Source organism: Pelophylax lessonae, assembly GCF_965119305.1.
Source record: "Pelophylax lessonae genome assembly, chromosome: 1".
In the NCBI taxonomy this organism is placed as follows: domain Eukaryota; kingdom Metazoa; phylum Chordata; class Amphibia; order Anura; family Ranidae; genus Pelophylax; species Pelophylax lessonae.
The window spans coordinates 617,611,781-617,630,936 of record NC_138768.1 but is presented as its reverse complement, the minus strand read 5'-3'; the positions used below and the strand labels follow the sequence as shown (position 1 = coordinate 617,630,936).

Here is a 19,156-nt window from a genome sequence, read left to right as displayed (position 1 = left end):
TTGATAGAGTAAATAAGGTGATTCTTGAGAGTGGTCTTCCAAAAATATTGCTTTCGCATAAAATCAACAATTAGGTCCCTATACTCGGCACCTTCCACTAGGCTCTTCTGATGTCCTTACTACTACTAATGCACAAGACAGTGATGCCCCCTCTTACTCGTGATCTTTGTGTTATTCATGGAACCACTTGCCAACATATCAGATCTAATCCCAATATTTATTGGCAATGTCATCCTGATGCTCACTAACCCTTATGATTCCCTGTACACTATACTATATAAGTCACATGAACTAGGCCTCTGTCTGGACTAGCCAAGCTATTACATTGTTTTGTATAGAGCATCTCAGCTTCACAGCTATTTGATCTTAACTACAGACAATTTTTTATCGACTTTCCTTTTAACTTCCTGGAAAGTTCATGATATCATCACAATCTTTCACCTATTTGCCCCTCGAGGTGTTAAATCTTGTGAGCCCCTCCGCAAAAAACTTTGTCCCGACCTCTGACTATTTCTTACTTCCATCACTTCTTCTCTAAATGCAAACTGGACCACCGTCTGTGTGATATGTATACTGAACAAAATTATAAACTCAACACTTGTTTTTGCCCCCATTTTTCATGAGCTGAACTCAAAGATCTAAGAAAACCAGGATTCATCCATGAAGAGAACACCTCTCCAAAGTGCCAGATGCGATTGAATGTGAGCAATTGCCCACTCAAGTCGGTTATGACGACGAACTGCAGTCAGGACGAGACCCCAACGAGGACTTCGAGCATGCAGATGAGCTTCCCTGAGATGGTTTCTGACAGTTTGTGCATAAATTCTTTGGTTATGCAAACTGATTCTTGCAGCGGCTGTCCGGGTGGCTGATCTGAGACTATCTTGGAGGTGAAGATGCTGGATGTGGAGGTCCTGGGCTGGTGTGGTTACACGTGGTCTGCGTTTGTGAGGCCGGTTGGATGTACTGCCAAATTCTCTGAAATGCCTTTGGAGACGGCTTATGGTAGAGAAATGGACATTCAATTCACGGGCAACAGCTTTGGTGGACATTCCTGCAGTCAGCATGCCAATTACACGCTCCCTCAAAACTTGCAACCTCTGTGGCATTGTGCTGTGTGATAAAACTTCACATTTTAGGCTCCTTTCACACGGGCAGTGCGCCCGATGGAGTTTGTTTTGCTCAGCAGGGATCAATCCACCAATCCCCGCTGAGCAGGCAGATGACAGCTCAGTCTCCGCTCTGTGTGCAGAGACAGAGCTGTCAGAGCCTCGCTCTCCTCTATGGGAGATCGGATGATAACAGACTGCCTGTCCATTTTCATCCCATCTTATCCGATCTGATCCTCCAGATGGATGGAAAATAGGGTTTCCATCCATCATTATTTCACAGACAGGATCAGATAGCAGCAATTGTCAGCGGAGATGTCTCCGCTGACATCCGCTGCTCCATAGGGCTGCATGGAGCATCCGATCCGCCTGAAAAAACTGACAGGCAGACCGGATCGGGAAGCCTGTTCGAAAGGGACCTTAGAGTGGCCTTTTATTGTAACCAGCCTAAGGCACACCTGTGCAATAATCATGCTGTCTAATCAGCATCTTGATATGCCACACCTGGGAGGTGGATTGATTAACTCGGCAAAGGAAAAGTGCTCACTAACAAAGATTTAGACAGATTTGTGAACAATATTTGAGAGAAATAGGCCTATTGTGTACATAGAAGAAGTCTTAGATCTTTGAGTTCAGCTCATGAAAAATGGGGGCAAAAACAAAAGTGTTGCTTTTATAATGACCTTGACAATTATTTATCTTATAAGTATGGGATGTGCTGTGTGTAAGCTGGACTGGTGTAGTCCCTGTTAGACATGTACAAATTTATTTTTCTAAATAAAGACTTAGCCTGAAAAAAAACATAAGCTGGACCATTACATTTTTATGATCAGCACAATATACATACCGTATTCTTCTCTAGCCCTAAGCCTCAAAAGAAGGGGATTTCCCTGTTCTATAATATCCCTAACAACACCTGTTTGATCCCAAAAACCACAATGCTTAAATGAGAGAATTGAATAAACAGTATGATAAGCCTTGGAAACTAGCAATATCCTGCATCTCTAGAGCATCATGATGCACGTACCATTGGGAAGTTTAAAAAAATAATACATACATGGTATCTTACCTTTTACAAAATCTCCACTTCGATCCCTTATGTTCCTCTAAGGCAGGGGTGGGGAACCTGCGGCCCGCACAATCGTTGCGTCCGGCCCCGCTCATGCCGATGTGTCAGAAGGATCCGATGGCTCTGTCCTAACTGTGTGAGTCTCAGAAAAGGGTGGACCAGGGGCGCAGAGCAGTGCCCCCCGAGCCCGCCCATTTGTGTAACAATAGCGAATGAAAATTTGCTATTGTAACACGGATCCTCCCCCTGGCCAATCAGGAAGCGGGTTTGAAACCCGCTTCCTGATTGGCCGAAAAGGCGAACACATGCCATTGGTCTAGGAGGAGGTGGGAGGACTCGAGGAGAAGCCGCCACTACAGGTAAGAGCACTGGCTTTGTGCATTGAAAGGGGGCACGCTGTGGTCAGTCTGCATTGAAAGGGGGCACGCAGTGGTCAGTCTGCATTGAAAGGGGGCACGCTGTGGTCAGTCTGCATTGAAAGGGGGCACGCAGTGGTCAGTCTGCATTGAATGGGGGCACGCTGTGGTCAGTCTGCATTGAAAGGGGGCACGCCGTGGTCAGTCTGCATTGAATGGGGGCACGCAGTGGTCAGTCTGCATTGAATGGGGGCACGCTGTGGTCAGTCTGCATTGAAAGGGGGCACACTGTGATCAGTCTGCATTGAAAGGGGGCACGCAGTGGTCAGTCTGCATTAAAAGGGGGCACGCTGTGGTCAGTCTGCATTAAAAGGGGGCACGCTGTGGTCAGTCTGCATCGAAAGGGGGCACGCTGTGGTCAGTCTGCATTGAAAGGGGGAACTCTGTGGTCAGTCTGCATTGAAAGGGGGCACACTGTGGTCAGTCTGCATTAAAAGGGGGCACGCTGTGGTCAATCTGCATTGAAAGGGGGCACACTGTGGTCAGTCTGCATTAAACGGGGGCACACTGTGGTCAGTCTGCATTAAACGGGGGCACGCTGTGGTCAGTCTGCATTGAAAGGGGGCACACTGTGGTCACTCTGCATTGAAAGGGGGCACACTATACCTTGATTACTAGGGCCCCTTTCACACTTTTGTGACCTCAAAGTCACGCAATTTTTTACAGCGTTTTTTGCCGCAAAGCAATGCCTAATACATTTATGCATACATTTTGTACGGCCCCCGAATGATGTTCCAAAAATCCAAATGGCCCTTGGCAGAAAAAAGGTTCCCCACCCCTGCTCTAAGGGCTGGAAAAAGTACAGAGCTATGGTTTCTCTCTGCCATATATTCTGGTTCTGCAAATCCCTTTGCTCTTACTGGAACCTAATGTTATCCTTGATCTCTAAATATTACAAGTACTCCTGAGAAACTTTCTCCCGTACTTCTCTTACTACATTTGGTTATTGAGAATTTTTCCTCTTCACCCAGAACTTTTGTAATTCACCTCTTGCTAACTCCCAAGCTGAATAACGCTAGATAATGCACAACAACCAAGCTTCCTCAACACCGTTAAATATCTAAACCTCCAAATTTTCATTGAAGCAAATGATTGCACTGAAAAATCACTCGCACAAGCATTGCACCACGTTCTGGTGCACCTGTCTGAACACCCCTAATTGTTTTATCTGCTCACACTCACTCCCTAATTAGGCATACTGGTCTTACATTTTTCTCTGTATTTAATACCCATTAGTTACCCCCTGTTCTTCTTCTAAAATTCCTGTTTGGACTGCAATCCTGATGTCTCCCTTACTATTTAACACAGTATCACACGTTTATTATATTTTTTCACCTACAGTGCCCTTGCAAAAGTATTCACCCCCTTGGCATTTTTCGTGTTTTGTTGCCTCACAACCTGGAATAAACATGGATTGTTTGAGGATTTGCATCATTTAATTTACAGAACATGTCCACAACTTTGAAGATGTTTTTTTTTTTTTTTTTTTATTGTGAAGCAAACAACGAATAGGACAAAATAACAGAAAAAGTCAATGTGCATAACTATTCACCCCCTAAAGTTAATACTTTGTAGAGCCACCTTTTGCAGCAATCACAGCTCCAAGTCACTTTGGATAAGTCTCTATGAGCTTGCCACATCTTACCACTGGGATTTTGCCCATTCCTCCTTGCAAAACTGCTCCAGCTCCTTCAAGTTGGATGATTTGTGCTTGTGAACAGCAATCTTTAAGTCATACCACAGATTTTCTATTGAATTGAGGTCTGGGCTTTGACTAGGCCATTCCAACACATTTACATGTTTCCCCTTAAACCACTCAAGTGTTACTTTAGCAGTGTGTTCGGGGTCATTGTTCTGCTGGAAGGTTAACCTCTGTCCTAGCCTCAAATCATGCACAGAGGGGGTACAGGTTTTGCTCAAGAATATCCCTATATTTAGCACCATCCATCTTTCCCTCAACTCTGACCAGTTTCCCAGTCCCGGCTGCTGAAAAACATTCCCACAGCATGATGCTGCCACCACGATGTTTCACTGCGGGGATGGCGATCTTTGGGTGATGTGATGTGTTGGGTTTGCGCCAGACGTAGCATTTTCTTTGATGGCCAAAAAGCTAAATTGTAGTCTCATCAGACCAGAGCACCTTCCTCCATACATTTTGCCTTTTTGCAAACTCAAAACATGTCATAATATTTTTTGCTGAAAATAATGGCTTTCTTTTGGCCACCCTGCCATAAAGCCCAACTCTATGGAGCGTACGGCTTATTGTCGTCCTATGTACAGATACTCCAGTCTCTGCTGTGGAACTCTGCAGCTCCTCCAGGGTTACCTTAGGTCTCTGTGCTGCCTCTCTAATTAATGCCCTCCTAGCCCAGTCCGTGAGTTTTTGTGGGCGGCCGTCTCTTGGCAGGTTTGCTGTTGTGTTATGTTCTTTCCATTGGGTTAGACCTTAGGTGTTGCAGCCTTTGGGGTCTTTCAAAAAAGGTGTGTATATGTAATCACAGATCATGTGGCACTTAAATTGCACACAGGTGGGCACCATATCACTAATTATGTGACTTTGGGGTGAATACATACGCACATGCCAATTTTCTGTTTTCTATTTCTAAAAAATAGTTTTATGTATATATGTTTCTCATTCCACTTCACAAACTTAGACTATTGTGTTCTGATCCATCACATAAAATTCAGATTAACAAAAACATTGAACTTAAGGCCGTAATGTAACAAAATAGGTAAAAAGTCAAGGGGTGATTACTTTTGCAAGGCACTGTACAGTGGCATTAACTATCATTAATATGTATGATACCTAATAAGGAACAAGTGAACTATAAAAAATGCAGGAGTGCAAATGGATAAGAACCGCCTTATTACTCACCCAATCCTGGCTAAAAAATAGTTTTTGCAGAGGGGGATTGTTACTTCCTTTCCCTTAGATACAATCACCACCATGATCACCTCCCAATAAATGCTTAGGAGTGGTAATAGAACAGACCTTTTAAGATGGCGTATGGACAACATAGAATATATATAAAGCAGAAGGTAACAATTTTGCAGGTATGTATGCATACACAAGTTTAAACTTGCAATTTCAGGGTGGTTGCATAAAAAAACATACTTTAGCTCTGTCTTAAAGAAACATGTTATTCTATTATATGCAGCATGTAACAGACTTGTTTTGCTTTTCTTGGTATTAAACAGAGATGCACAACTATTCCTATTGTATTCATAAAGAGAATTCATCTGAAGGACTGTTCATACAGCAAATATTGTTTCAAGAGCATATCATATAACATTATTTTCTAAAACCTTGCCTCAACTTTTCATAGTGTAAGCAATAAAGTCATATAGGGAAAGACTTGTGTAGTTTATTTGAAGATTAGCCTGCTTCCTACTGCATACACACTGTAATACACATAACTGTTCTTAAGAATTTCAGTTAATAAAGAGTAAAACACCACATGGATTTGTGTTGATGTTCTAACCAATATGTTGGTCTTACTGCCAATACCCTTATTATAAGCACACATTATTCTTTCATATATACAGTGCATCCGGAAAGTATTCACATTGCTTCACTTTTCCCACATTTTGTTATGTTACAGCCTTATTCCAAAATGGATTAAATTACTTTCCTCAAAATTCTACAAACAATTGCTCATAATGACAACGTGAAAGAAATTTGGTTGAAATCTTTGCAAATTATTAAAAAATTAAAAACAAAAAAAAAGCACACGAACATAGGTATTCACAGCCTTTGCCATGACACTCAAGATTTAGCTTAGATACATCCTGTTTCCACTGATCAACCTTGAGATATTTCTACAATTTACCTGTGGTAAATTCAGTGGATTGGACATGATTTGGAAAGGCACACACCTGTCTATATAAGGTCCCACAGTTAACAGTGCATGTCAGAGCACAAACCAGGCCATGTAGTCCAAGGAATTGTATGTAGACCTCCAAGACAGGATTATATCGAAGCACAGACCTGGGGAAGGGTACGGAAAAATTTCTGCAGCTTTGAAGGTCCCGGTGAGCGCAGTGGCCTCCATCATCCGTAAATGGAAAAATAATGGAACCACCAGGACCCTTCCTATAGCAATCAGGGGAGAAGGACCTTAGGGAGGTGACCAAGAATGGTCACTCTGACAGAGCTCCAGAATTTCTCTCTGAAGAGAGGAGAACCTTCCAGAAGAACAACCATCTTTGCAGCACTCCACCAATCAGGCCTGTATGGTAGAGTGGCCAGACGGAAGCCACTCCTCAGTAAAAGGCACATGACAGCCCATCTGGAGTTTGCCAAAAGGCACCTGAAGGACTCTCAGACCATGAAAAACAAAATTCTTTGGTATGATGAAACAAAGATTGAACTCTTTGGCTTAAATGGCAAGTGTCATGTCTAGAGGAAACCAGGCACCGCTCGTCACCTGGCCAATACCATCCCTACAGTGAAGTATGGTGGTGGCAGTATCATGCTGTGGAGATGTTTTTCAGTGGCAGGAACTGGGAGACTAGTCGGGATCGAGGGAAAGATGAATGCAGCAATGTACAGAGACATCCTTGATGAAAACCTGCTCCAGAGCACTCTTGACCTCAGACTGGGGCAAAGGTTCACCTTTCAACAGGACAATGACCTGAATCGCAAAGCCAAGATAACAAAGGAGTGGCTATGGGAAAACTTTGTGAACGTCCTTGAGTGGCCCAGCCAGAGCCCAGACTTTAACCCAATTTAGCATCTCTGGAGAGATCTGAAAATGGCTGTGCACCAATGCAACATCCAACCCGATGAAGCTTGAGAGGTCCTGCAAAAAAGAATGGGAGAAACTGCCCAAAAAATAGGTGTGTCAAGCTTGTAGCATCATACTCAAAAAGACTTGAGGCTGTAATTGGTGCCAAGGGTGCTTCAACACACTACTGAGCCAAAGGCTGTGTATACTTATGTACATGTGATTTTTTTCAGTTTTTATTTTTAATAAACTTATAATAATGGTCATTATGGGGTATTGTTTGTAGAATGTTGAGAGAAATAATTGATTTAATTCATTTTGGAATAAGGCTGTAACATAACAAAATGCGAAAAAGTGAATCACTGTGAATAATTTCTGGATGCACTGTACCTAAATTAAATGAAAAGTATATTTTAAAATGAAGAATAGATTTGGGATAATCTCAGATGGACTTTGGTAAAGCCATAGTACAGCAGAAGATTTTTTTAACTGTACAAAAATATTTATGTAATTTATATGTAAAAGATACTTTTACTGATCATACATTACAGGACACAGAGGTCTTGATATTATTGACTACTTGGTTACGCTGCCACCTTTAGGTAAAGGGACACTCGCCAAAAAATGGCAGGAATCCCTGCTCAGGCATACCACCTTCCAGTTCCACTAAGCCTCAGTTTTTGCTAGTGTCCTTGGTGAGGGATGTCCTTCCATTTCTCTCTCTGAAGATCTCTGTAGTGGACTTTGTTCCTGTAAATCCTGGCCTGTTCCTTACACCCCTTGTGGAGCTGGAGTGAGCTCAATCCTAATCAGCACTATGGCTAACAAGTCGAGAGTCGAGAGGGACTGTACCAGGACCCCACATACAAGAGCTGAAGTGGCCTATTATGTCTGCTGGTCAGTGTAGTGTATGTAAAATGTATCTGGTGACCTCACTAGCAGGGTGCTCTACAGGACTAGAACAGTGTTCCCCTTGAAAGGTAGATGAGTTCCTGAGGACCCTGCGGGGCATGCCTGCCATGATGGATGAAGGTTGGCGTAGTACTTGTGCACATTGATGTCATTATACGTGTCTCTGTGGGTGCCATTATCTACAGTTCATGTGAAATGGAGCTCCTTAGCCACAGCTTCCTGATTGCACCACAGTCTACTAACTCAGCACATTCTCTAATCCAGGCACAGGAAGTATTTTGACATTGTCTACTGAGGGGGAATGACTCCTAGGTGTTTTGGCTTAGGCTGGCACTCCTTCAGCTGGGTGGTTGTTTCTTTTTTGGGTTCCACAGACATTTTTAACCCTCAGCAAGGCATGGCCTTACACAGGCAAGAGGTGGGGTTAAGGACGATGGAGTGGGCTCCCAAATTCCTCTATCAGGTACGGAGGACCCCTTCGCCCTTTTATGGCTACCCAATAGGTCAGATTAGTTCTAAACCCTTGACCTGATCTGGTATTTACACTGTTTGAGCTGCACAATCCTGCAAGTCCTTTGTATTTAGGGAGGAATTTTCTTCAGCCACATCTGGGCTACATGATCAGCTCTCAGAGGTTCTCACTAGCTTGGAACCCCTGTGATTCTCCTTCCAAAGAATAAATAGATTAGCCGTATGTCAATTATATAAAACATCAAAATTTATTACAAAATTATTATAAAAATACATAAAACATGAACATTTGCTCTCATAGTACATATGGATGATGTATCCTAGTAAATCGTCTCTGCTCATTATCCAAGAGGTTTGACCTCTTGGATGATGAGCAGTGACAATTTACTAAGATATATCCCTCTCTATATATAGATTGCTCTCTATGGAGCCGGTGTGCATCCAACCGTGAGCAGAAATAATTTTACCCCCAATAGACGGCGCTTTCGTTGCTGACGTCACTTCAGCTAATAGTGAAACGCACACTGGCTCCATAGAGAGCAGTCAGAGCAGTGGAGCTCTCCCTTAATGCAAGCATAGCTCCATCGGATATTGCAAGAGAAAGGAGCCACCCTGCAACAGGAAATCATGGCAGCAGCTTAAAGATGAACATAGGCAAGATTAAAAAATGAAAAAGCTGTATACTCAGTGATTAAATTGGCTGTTGAAAGTGTTTAAAAACACTTAAGTTTAAATATCACTTTCAGGATTCATGTGTAGCTATAATATACATTGGCTTTATTCAGAAAATTGTGATCTATTTTACCAATATTTTATTGTTGTCCTTATGCAGGTGTGATTCTTTACATTCTTCTGGTGGGTTATCCTCCCTTCTGGGATGAGGACCAACACAGACTGTACCAGCAGATAAAGGCTGGTGCTTATGATGTAAGTTTTTATTAGTTTTTGCCTTCACATGTTGTTTGAGAAACTCCTTAATTCACTTTTCATCACGGAGTGCTGGGGTTTCACCCTTTGCATCTTCTAAATAGCTTAGAGCCACCAAACAATTCTATCACAACTCTTAGCCTCTGGTCTTACTTTAGACAACGTATCCCAGCCTTGAAGTCGCATTGCCTTTCCTAAATAAAATTGTTACATTTATTTATATATTTATGTGTTTGGATGTATGTGTATATAAAGACTGTATATACTGTATGTATATATACTATATCATCTTTTTCCATGGTCATTTAGTTTCCATCACCAGAATGGGACACGGTGACTCCTGAAGCCAAAGATCTGATTAATAAAATGCTTACCATCAACCCAGCCAAAAGAATTACTGCATCAGAAGCTCTGAAACATCCATGGATCTGTGTAAGCATATTATAAAAATAAACTACAAATAATGTATTTGTATTTTGTTATATTAGCTAAACTCAACCATTAAACTACAGGTGATATATTCTGTTAAATCCTACAAACATTCAAGATTAAAAATAGAAATTGATACAGCACTGTAGTGATATACTGTATAATTTTTGTTAAAGTGGTTCTAAGACAAAGGGTTTTTACCTTAATGCAAAACCTTCTGCAAGCACCCCCCCCTCCCAGCCCCCCCTTATAATTACTTGAGCCCAATCCCGCGATGTGCACGAGAGCAGCTCCCTGCTCTCTTTCTCTTCATTGGCTCGAACACAGCAATGGGAGCCATTGGCCCCTGCTGCTGACAATCACAGCCAGTGAGGAGGGAGTGGAGAGGACGGCCAAGCTGCACTCTGGAAGCCAGCGCGTATGAGTGCCCCCATAGCAAGCGGCTTGGGTACCCGAGAAGAGGAGGTTCAGGGCTGCTCTGTGCAAAACCACACAGAGTAGGTAAGTAGGACATGTTTGTTATTTTAAAAACAATTTGCATTTAGAATCACTTTAACTGGACAGTAAAGGTTTCTATGTAACTTATTCTAGTCTAAGTTTATAATTGCCTAAATATGCAAATCATCACTTTAGTTCAGGCATTTAGTTGTAACTGATGTTTTCTTAGGCTGGCAAAAATTAACAAATTAAATGAATTCATACTAAAATGGACTGATATATTGTGAGTGTTTACTAACTCTCGATCTTAAAGCAGAGCTAAACTTACCGTTCCTTCAACCATCCTTGTCCTTCACCTGCATTGGCAACTTCTGTGTGCCAGTCTTTGTCTTCATTGGTTAGCGATGGACAGGACGATGTCACTCTAGCGCATGTAGACAGTGCATGCTTTTCTGCAATAAAGAACCTTTTTGATTGCAGTTTGTGACAATGATACTTTAGTTTTATTTACATTAGTTTTATTTTAAAAGAGAATTAAAACTTAACACCAGGAATTAACCCACTTTCTAATATATGCTGGCTTACTATAAGTTAAGTCCAAAAAGGTGCATGCCACCGCGTGGACTTAACTGTGAGATCTTTTTCTTTTTGCTGCAACTGGCAATTTTACTGAGCCCTAACAGTACAGCTATCACTATGCTCACATTGCTCTGACAGAAAAGATGCTGCTTTCTTACACAGCAGCATCTGAACCCACCCCTCCCCTCTGCTATCGATTCAAGCAGGCTTTGTATTTTGTGAATGGCTTTACAAAATGCAAAGCACTCTTTGATTGGACTAAGGAGGGAAGGAGGGGGCAGTGCAGCTTCATACAGCTCTGCAGCTAATGTAGATTAAAGTGATAATCCATGAAATGGAATATACCTTGCTGGACTTAACATATAGTAATCCAACACATTTAAAAAAAAAAATTGAAAAGGCTAAATTCTTGGAGTTCAGGTTTACTCTGGCCATACACTTTGCAGTATGCTTAAACAGTCTGCTTATTATCTATCAACAAGTATGTAGTATGAAAGACTACCTGAGTACAAATTAGGTAGATTAATATGTAAGACTCTACTACATTGTTTTGATAAATCTAGGAGAGGAGTGCCGAACAGAGATCACACATTCAAGAAAATGTCTGTACGTGCAATAATATGTAAATATTCTGTTTCTGCTTCTTTATAGTCATGTGATGCGTTTCATTTTTTTCCAGCAACGTTCTACTGTTGCCTCCATGATGCACAGACAGGAAACTGTAGACTGTTTGAAGAAATTTAATGCTCGGAGGAAGTTGAAGGTAAGCACCGTTCTTAAAGGGGTTCTAAAGTCTAAAAATATTTTACCTTAATGCATTTCCTGCAAAAATGTTTGAGTAGCAGTATGCTATTTAACCACTTTCATACAGAGCAGTTACACCCCCTTCCTGCCCAGACCAATTTTCAGCTTTCAGTGCTCTCACTTTGAATGACAATTACTCAGTCATACAACGCTGTACCCATTTAAATTTTCTATCATTTTTTTCACACAAATAGAGCTTTCTTTTGGTAGTATTTAATCACCACTGGGTTTTTTATTTTTTGTGATATAAATGAAAAAAGAGCGAAAAGTTTGAAAAAAAAAAACATTTTGATTTAGTTTCTATTATAAAATTTTGTAAATAAGTAATTTATTTTCATAAATTTGGGCCAAAATGTATACTTCTACATATCTTTGTTAAAAATAACCCAAATTAGTGGTTATTATTTAGTTTGTGTGAAAGTTTATAGAGTCTACAAGCTATGGTGCCAATCATTGAAAATTGATCACACCTGATGTACTGATGGCCTATCTCATTTCTTGAGGCCCTGAAATGTCAGGACAGTACAAATACCCCCCAAGTTATCCCTTTTTGGAAATTAGACTTTCCAGGGTATTTAGTAAGAGGCATGCTGAGTTTTTTGAAGTTGTAATTTTTTCCCACAATTCTTGGGAAGATGAAGAATTTTTTTTTTTTTTTTTTTACACAAAACTGTCATAACAAGTTATTTCTCACACACCGTATATGCAAACTTGCAATTACACCCAAAAACACATTCTTTTTTTTTTTTTTTTTTTTCACTTATACATTTTTTATTTAGGGTTTGAGATAAGTCTGTACAACAAAAGTATACATTATAATCATGTAATTTAACAATGTAGGAAAAAGTAGGGTTCTTACATCATTTTTAATACAAATATATAGCAATCACAATCTCTTATCCCAATGTATCTGCGGTACCCTACTTCTATTCCCATACAGCCAGCTTGTCTTCATGATAAAGCTACACATAGTACAGTCCCTTCCCACCCCAATTTTCCTAATTTTATACCTACATAAACAACCCTCAAAACCCCCCCCCCCCCAAAAAAAAAAAACCCAGAGGGGAAGGAAAGAGGGCAAAGGGAAAAAAAAAGAAAAAGGGGGGGGGGGGTGGAAGGATATTAATCCCTTCCATTTCCTGGCAGGCAAATGTTACCTCTGCCCAAAGAAAAATACTCAACGCTTACATCATACTTCCATTCAGTTTTTCAATCTAGTAGTGCTATACCTTCTCTCGATAAGATATATTCCATGCTCCCCACCTCTCTATATATTTTTTCCTCTTATGTTGAGCTGTCATTACTAAATCCTCCATTTTGATTATTTCCTCTATTTTCCGAACCCGACCTGCTATTGTTGGAGATGTTTGTTTTTTCCAGTTAAGGGGTATACAAAGTCTGACCGCATTCGCAAGATGACATATTACCGATTCTCTATATTTCCTCATTGATGAGTTATTTAGTTGTAGAAAAAAAGCTGGATCTTCCGGAATCTCAACTTCTGTAAACTTTTGCATGATCACTCTAACCTTTTTCCAAAAGTCCGTCAATTTGGGGCAAGACCAAAAAATATGGATTAACGTGCCCTCTTCTACCAAGCAGCGCCAGCATCGATCCGAGTTATTAATCGAGATTTTGTGTAATTTATATGGAGTGTAATACCACCTTGTCAATATTGCTACTCCTCCTGAGTATGGCAATACCACATGTGTGAGACTTTTACACAGCCTGGCAACATGCAGAGGCCCAACATGCAAGGAGCACTGTCAGGTGTTCTAGGAGCATAAATTACACATATAATTTCATTACAACCTATCACACTTTTGAAGGCCCTGGAGCACCAGGACAATGGAATTACCCACAAAATGACCCCATTTTGGAAAGAAAACACCCCAAACTTTATTCTATGAGGCATAATGAGTCTTTTGAACATGTCATTTTTTTCCACAAGTTTTTGGAAAATGTGGAAAGAAAATGAAAACTCATTTTTTTTTACACAAAGTTGTCAATTTATAAGATATTTCTAACACATAGCATGTACATAGCAAAAATTACACCCCAAAATACATTCTGCTACTCCTCCTGTGTATGGAGATACCACATATGTTGGACTTTGTCACAGCATAGCCACATACAGAGGACCAACATGCAAGGAGCACCGTCGGTTGTTCTAGGAGCATAAATTACACATATAATTTCATTAAAACCTATCACACTTTTGAAGGCCCTGGAGCACGGAGACAATGGAAACCCCCATAAAATGACCCCATTTTGGAAAGCAAACACCCAACACATAAATAAGGAGGCATGGGCTGCAGATAGGTACTCAGGTACTCTGATGGGCTGCAGACAGGTACTCAGGTACACTGATCGGCTTCAGAAAGTACTCGGGTACTCTGATGAGCTTCAGAGAGGTACTTGGGTATTCTGATGGGCTAGAGACAGGTACTCGGGTAATCTGATGGGGTGCAGATAGGTACTCGGCTACTCTTGGCTGGAGACAGGTACTCGGGTACTCTGATGGCCTACAGAGAGGTACTTGGGTACTATGATGGGCTGCAGAGAGGTATTCCGGTACTCTAATGGGCTGGAGACAGGTACTCGGATACTTTGATGGGCATAAGACATGTACTCAGGTACTCTATTGGGCTGCAGATAGGTACTAGATACCCTGATGGGCTGGAGACAGGTACTCGGGTACTTTGATGGGATACAGAGAGCTGCTTGGGTACTCTGATGACAGGTACTCGGGTACTCTGATGACAGGTACTCGGGTACTCTGATGACAGGTACTCGGGTACTTTGAGAATTTCAGAAAGCCATTCAAAAAGGTATTTCAGAAAGCCAATCCGGGCGCAATGCTTCAGATGGGGGGTTGGGGTCATTACACTGGGCAAAGTTTGGACGCCATTATTGAGTAATCAATATGGTATAGCACTCTGCACTATTTGGTTCTTTAGACCCCTTTCCACACATGCGGACCGTTCATTTCATCAGTTCAGTCACGTCACAATTGATGAAGTATTCATCAGTTTTTCATCAGGTTTTTATCAGTGCTCATCAGTTTTTCATCAGTGCTCATCAGTTTTTCATCATTTTTTTTACCACCACTACCAATGCATAACCAGGTGAAAAACTGACCATTTGTCAGTTTACCTTAAATTTTTCATCCGATCTGTTTTAACGGAAATAAAATTAATTTTTTTTCGGACTGGAATTCTACTTTAAGCATCACCACTTCTTAAAGTGTACCTAAATCTAAAACCAAAAATGTAAAGTATTGAGACCCGTCCCGCCATTACCGTGTTCTGGGCAGAGGTTTTAGATGCAATTGCTACCTTCATATCTGTTCCCCCTGAGACAAAACATGGAGATCTGTCTATAGGGGTTGGTGGAGAATGCCATAGCTACAGTGGCTAAGAGAACTCAGATAAGTTTGCTCCTTTTCTATGCGAGAAAGGCAATTACATTATGTTGGAAAAAGCCGCCCACCCCCCCCCCCCCCCTTCTCTAGATTTTTGGAAGCAGTTAGTGAATAACAGCCTACCACTATACAAGTATACCTACTTTAATAGAGGCTGCCCTTTATAAAGTATGACAGGGTATAGTCTAGCTCAGGGGTCAGCAACAGCTTTTTCCACTTAAGGGCCAGATTCAATGTAGGTGAATGCATGGAGGGCCGCATTTACCTGCTAATAAATTAAGATAGTAATAATACTAACATAGTAAAATTAACAGTACCGATCTAACACATATTTTTTTAAATAATATACTTTATTACATTTTTTTCCAGCAAAACAGCATGTACAGAAATACAAAGAGTAGATAGGTGTAAGGGTAGCCCCTTGAATCAAACAGAAGTCTGAAACAAACATAACAATATAAAGAAAAATTGTGCAGGTAGGCGATACAGTAATGGTAAAATAACATGGGTAGTAAGACTTGGACCCGATATCTAGGGTTCCCGTGTTAGTTATGACTTAACTTGTCAGACTGTAAGTAATCCTCTCCTTCTCCTCTGTGTTGTCCCACTTTAGCTGAGGAGTTCATAGCGAAGTGGGGGGGGGGATTAGAAGGGGGGGAAGGGTAGAGAGGAGTAATCACAACTGATAAAGGATCATTAGCTCTGGGGAAAAAAACTCATTCTACGCTACTGATAATAGGCACCATTGATGATGTGTTATAGAGGGGCCCAGAGATTGGAGACAACCATTGGATTTAAGTCAATCAGGGCTAACAGAGAGAGTAAAAGGTGACAATATAAAAGTAGATAAACAACCGGGGGAGGTATCAAAGGGGGGGGGGGGAAACCATAGGTACATGGAAGTTCTCAGGTAGTATTTTTCGGTGTCCTTTTAAATTGAAGATAGTCACTGATGAAGTAGGTTAGAGAAGTACTCCCGCAGGTCAGACTGTAGGTCAAAGAGCGATGAGAAGAATGGGATAAGTGTCATCAGAGAGGGGAGCTGTTGTGAAGTGACAAAGATAGGTACCCAAGCTTGTCTGGCTTGGAAGAAACTTTGTGATAAAGGGTAACCATTTGAGCTGTAGATGAGATGGCATCAAGTTTTCCCTTATGCAGGAGAGATAGGAGGTCTTGGTGGACATCTAAGATAGTGAGTGGGAAGGTAGAGGACCATTTTTTTGAGAATGGCTCACCTGGCCGACATGAAGCATGTTGAAAACCAAGCTTTGTTTTGTTGAGTGATGACTTGTTGTGCTTTCGGATCTTTTGGAGAGACAGATGTTAGGTCACCAAATATCAGAGGGAAGACATCTTTAGTTAGGGAGCACATTGTGACCATTGCATCTAAGTGTTCGACTTGGTCCCAGAAGGAGGTGATAGGGGAGCATAGCCAGAGTCTATGGAGCAAAGAGGGCTTTTCCTGACCACATAGGGGCAGAAGCGATAAAGTGGTTGATACGGAGAGGGCAGGTGTGGTATGTAGGCCGATGCATTATTTTGAACTGTTGTTCTCGCCAGACCTCATTGGTAACCAGGGTACAAGTGGAGTTGAAACCTGCCAAGATACAGATCATAGCCTCTTGGGAGTTTAGTTCTTTATTCCATGAATCTACTGAGGTGGCTGAAAGAGGCGTATAAATGCATGTATTTAAAGACTTGTATATATCCGAACCTTTGTACTGATGTTTATCCAGTAAGGTCTCCAAGATTGTGGGGTGAAATCTTTGGTGTTTGGACAAATGTGCTGAACTGCTTGGTGGATGTAGAAAAAGTGATGTTGCGGCAGCCTTAAGAGAGACAATGTATGAGCAATAGGTAGTGCAGAGCCTGTGGTCGGATCAAATAGCTGTACAAAATGTGACAGGTTATGGGAAGCCCACTCAGTATAGTCCACGTGTTGTTTAGGATTCTGGAAAGAAGGGCTCCCATTAATTGGGAGGTGGCGGGACACCCAAGGAGATAGTTGAGCTTTCGCCTGATCTCATGCCAAACAACCAGCGTATCTCGTATTAACAGGTTCTGCTGTAGAAGAGAGGGAATAGAACGTAACTTACAGGGTAATAGGGCGGGTAGACTGTATGGGCTTGCCTTTTAAGTTTCCAACTCATAGTTAGTGTATTTAGAGCTTTGTGAGATCCAGTCCATACATACATACATTAATAGACAGGATATGTTATAAACCGCAAGGTTGGGGAGGTTAGCTCCCCCCTCGCTTCTCGGGAGAAATAGTTTGTGTAGGGCAATGCGGGAACATCGCCTGTGCCATAGAAAGCATGATAGAGCATGTGACGGTATTCACCGTCACTGGAGGTGAGGAGCAGATAATTAATGGTTTGAATTGCTTCAGATGGGACAGCAATATTTGTCAGCAATATCTCCTTATAGAAATATGAAGATTTAATCCTACTTTATACTGGGAGACTTAGACTGTTATAGACCATTGCCATGAAGTCTGACTTCTAGATAATGTGTATTCTGTGGGCTTGTCTGTGAGAGAGACACACAGACTGTCATTGGCAGACTTCCCTATTGTTTGTGGATTGTGTCTGTTCCATTGTTAAATGTTAATAACCTCACATTGTTCTGTCCAAATGGCTAGATAATTAGTTCCTGTATACGCTTTCATCTGCATATGATACTGTAATCAGCCAGAGGGGAGGATTGTGTACACTGTATGGGAATGACTGAGTGTAAAAACCCTGTTTCTATTGGATTGTGAATGTCATGTCCTGTCCCCAACAAGGTCCACCTGGGCAGTAACCTTGTAGGGGAAATAAAAGAGCAGCTGTACCATTAAAGTTTGAGTTCTATTTCACCCTCAATCTAGATTCCTGTCTCTCATTGGGGGCATATACTACAAGGGATTGCTATGTCCTTCATACTCCCTTGGATAATCATTAAGCTCTTGTAAGAGCTTGTTCTTGTTCCTGCTGCACTCTCTGGAGAAAGAGAGGTTCACCCACTGGAACCTGGAGCCTTGTTGTAGGTCCAGGGTGCATAGGAGACGGCGAGACCCCAACCAAGCTGCGGCGGTTCGTGGGGTCTGAGGCGGTTATGGTGTCTGGTGGAGTGCTTGAAGCACTCGGGAATCACGAGGAGCATCAATCAATGGAGGTACCCAGTCCGGGGTGCCAGTTGATCCGTTACAGAGCGTTATACAGTTTTTGTATGTCGCTGTGCCACAACAGTATAGGAATGGTTTGGAGGGTGTATAGAAGTTGACCATTTTGAATAGGTGGCATCTCCTGAGAAGCAAGATGGGAAGGTCCATCCATGTCTCCAGTTCACTCATGATCTTTGATATTACCAGGTTAAAATTAGGATGATACAGAGAAGAGGGTGTTTTTCCCATTGTTAATACTTAGATAGATGATGTGGGATTTTGTGATAGAAAAGACTAAGGATCTAGTCCAGGATGGGAGCCTAATGTGTGTGTAGGTGGAGAATTTCACTTTTGGAGAAATTGATGCGCAGACCTGAGTAACTCCTGAAACATGTGAAGAGTTCTTGGATAGTAATCCTATCTGAGGCTGGATTGAAATTGAAGAAAAAAATGTCGTCTGCCAAGAGTGCTTGTCATAGATTTTGTTGGCCTATGTGGACTCCATTTAAGGATAGGTGAGAGATGTGTCGGGAGAGAGGTTCTAGTGCCAGATTAAGGAGGAGCGAAGAGAGGAGGCTACCTTGTCTGGTGCCTGTGTGCAGTTTGATGGGTGTGGAAATTAGGCCGACTGCTACAATGTTTGCTCTGGGGTTTGCATACATACTAGAAATTAGGTGTAGAAAGGGGCCTGAAAAGCCAAAACATT

At 41.6% G+C, this 19,156-nt stretch overlaps 1 protein-coding gene across 9 annotated transcripts in view; it reads left to right on the top strand.

The window, feature by feature from the left end:
* CAMK2D (calcium/calmodulin dependent protein kinase II delta) overlaps positions 1-19,156 on the top strand; it is a 446,499-nt gene that overhangs the window by 319,437 nt on the left and 107,906 nt on the right. For all 9 annotated transcript variants that reach the window (XM_082254334.1, XM_082254332.1, XM_082254339.1 and 6 more), the window contains exons 9-11: positions 9,537-9,631; positions 9,941-10,063; positions 11,757-11,840. In XM_082254334.1, the coding sequence (XP_082110460.1) occupies positions 9,537-9,631; positions 9,941-10,063; positions 11,757-11,840 (302 nt within the window). The remainder of the gene's footprint in view (positions 1-9,536; positions 9,632-9,940; positions 10,064-11,756; positions 11,841-19,156) is intronic.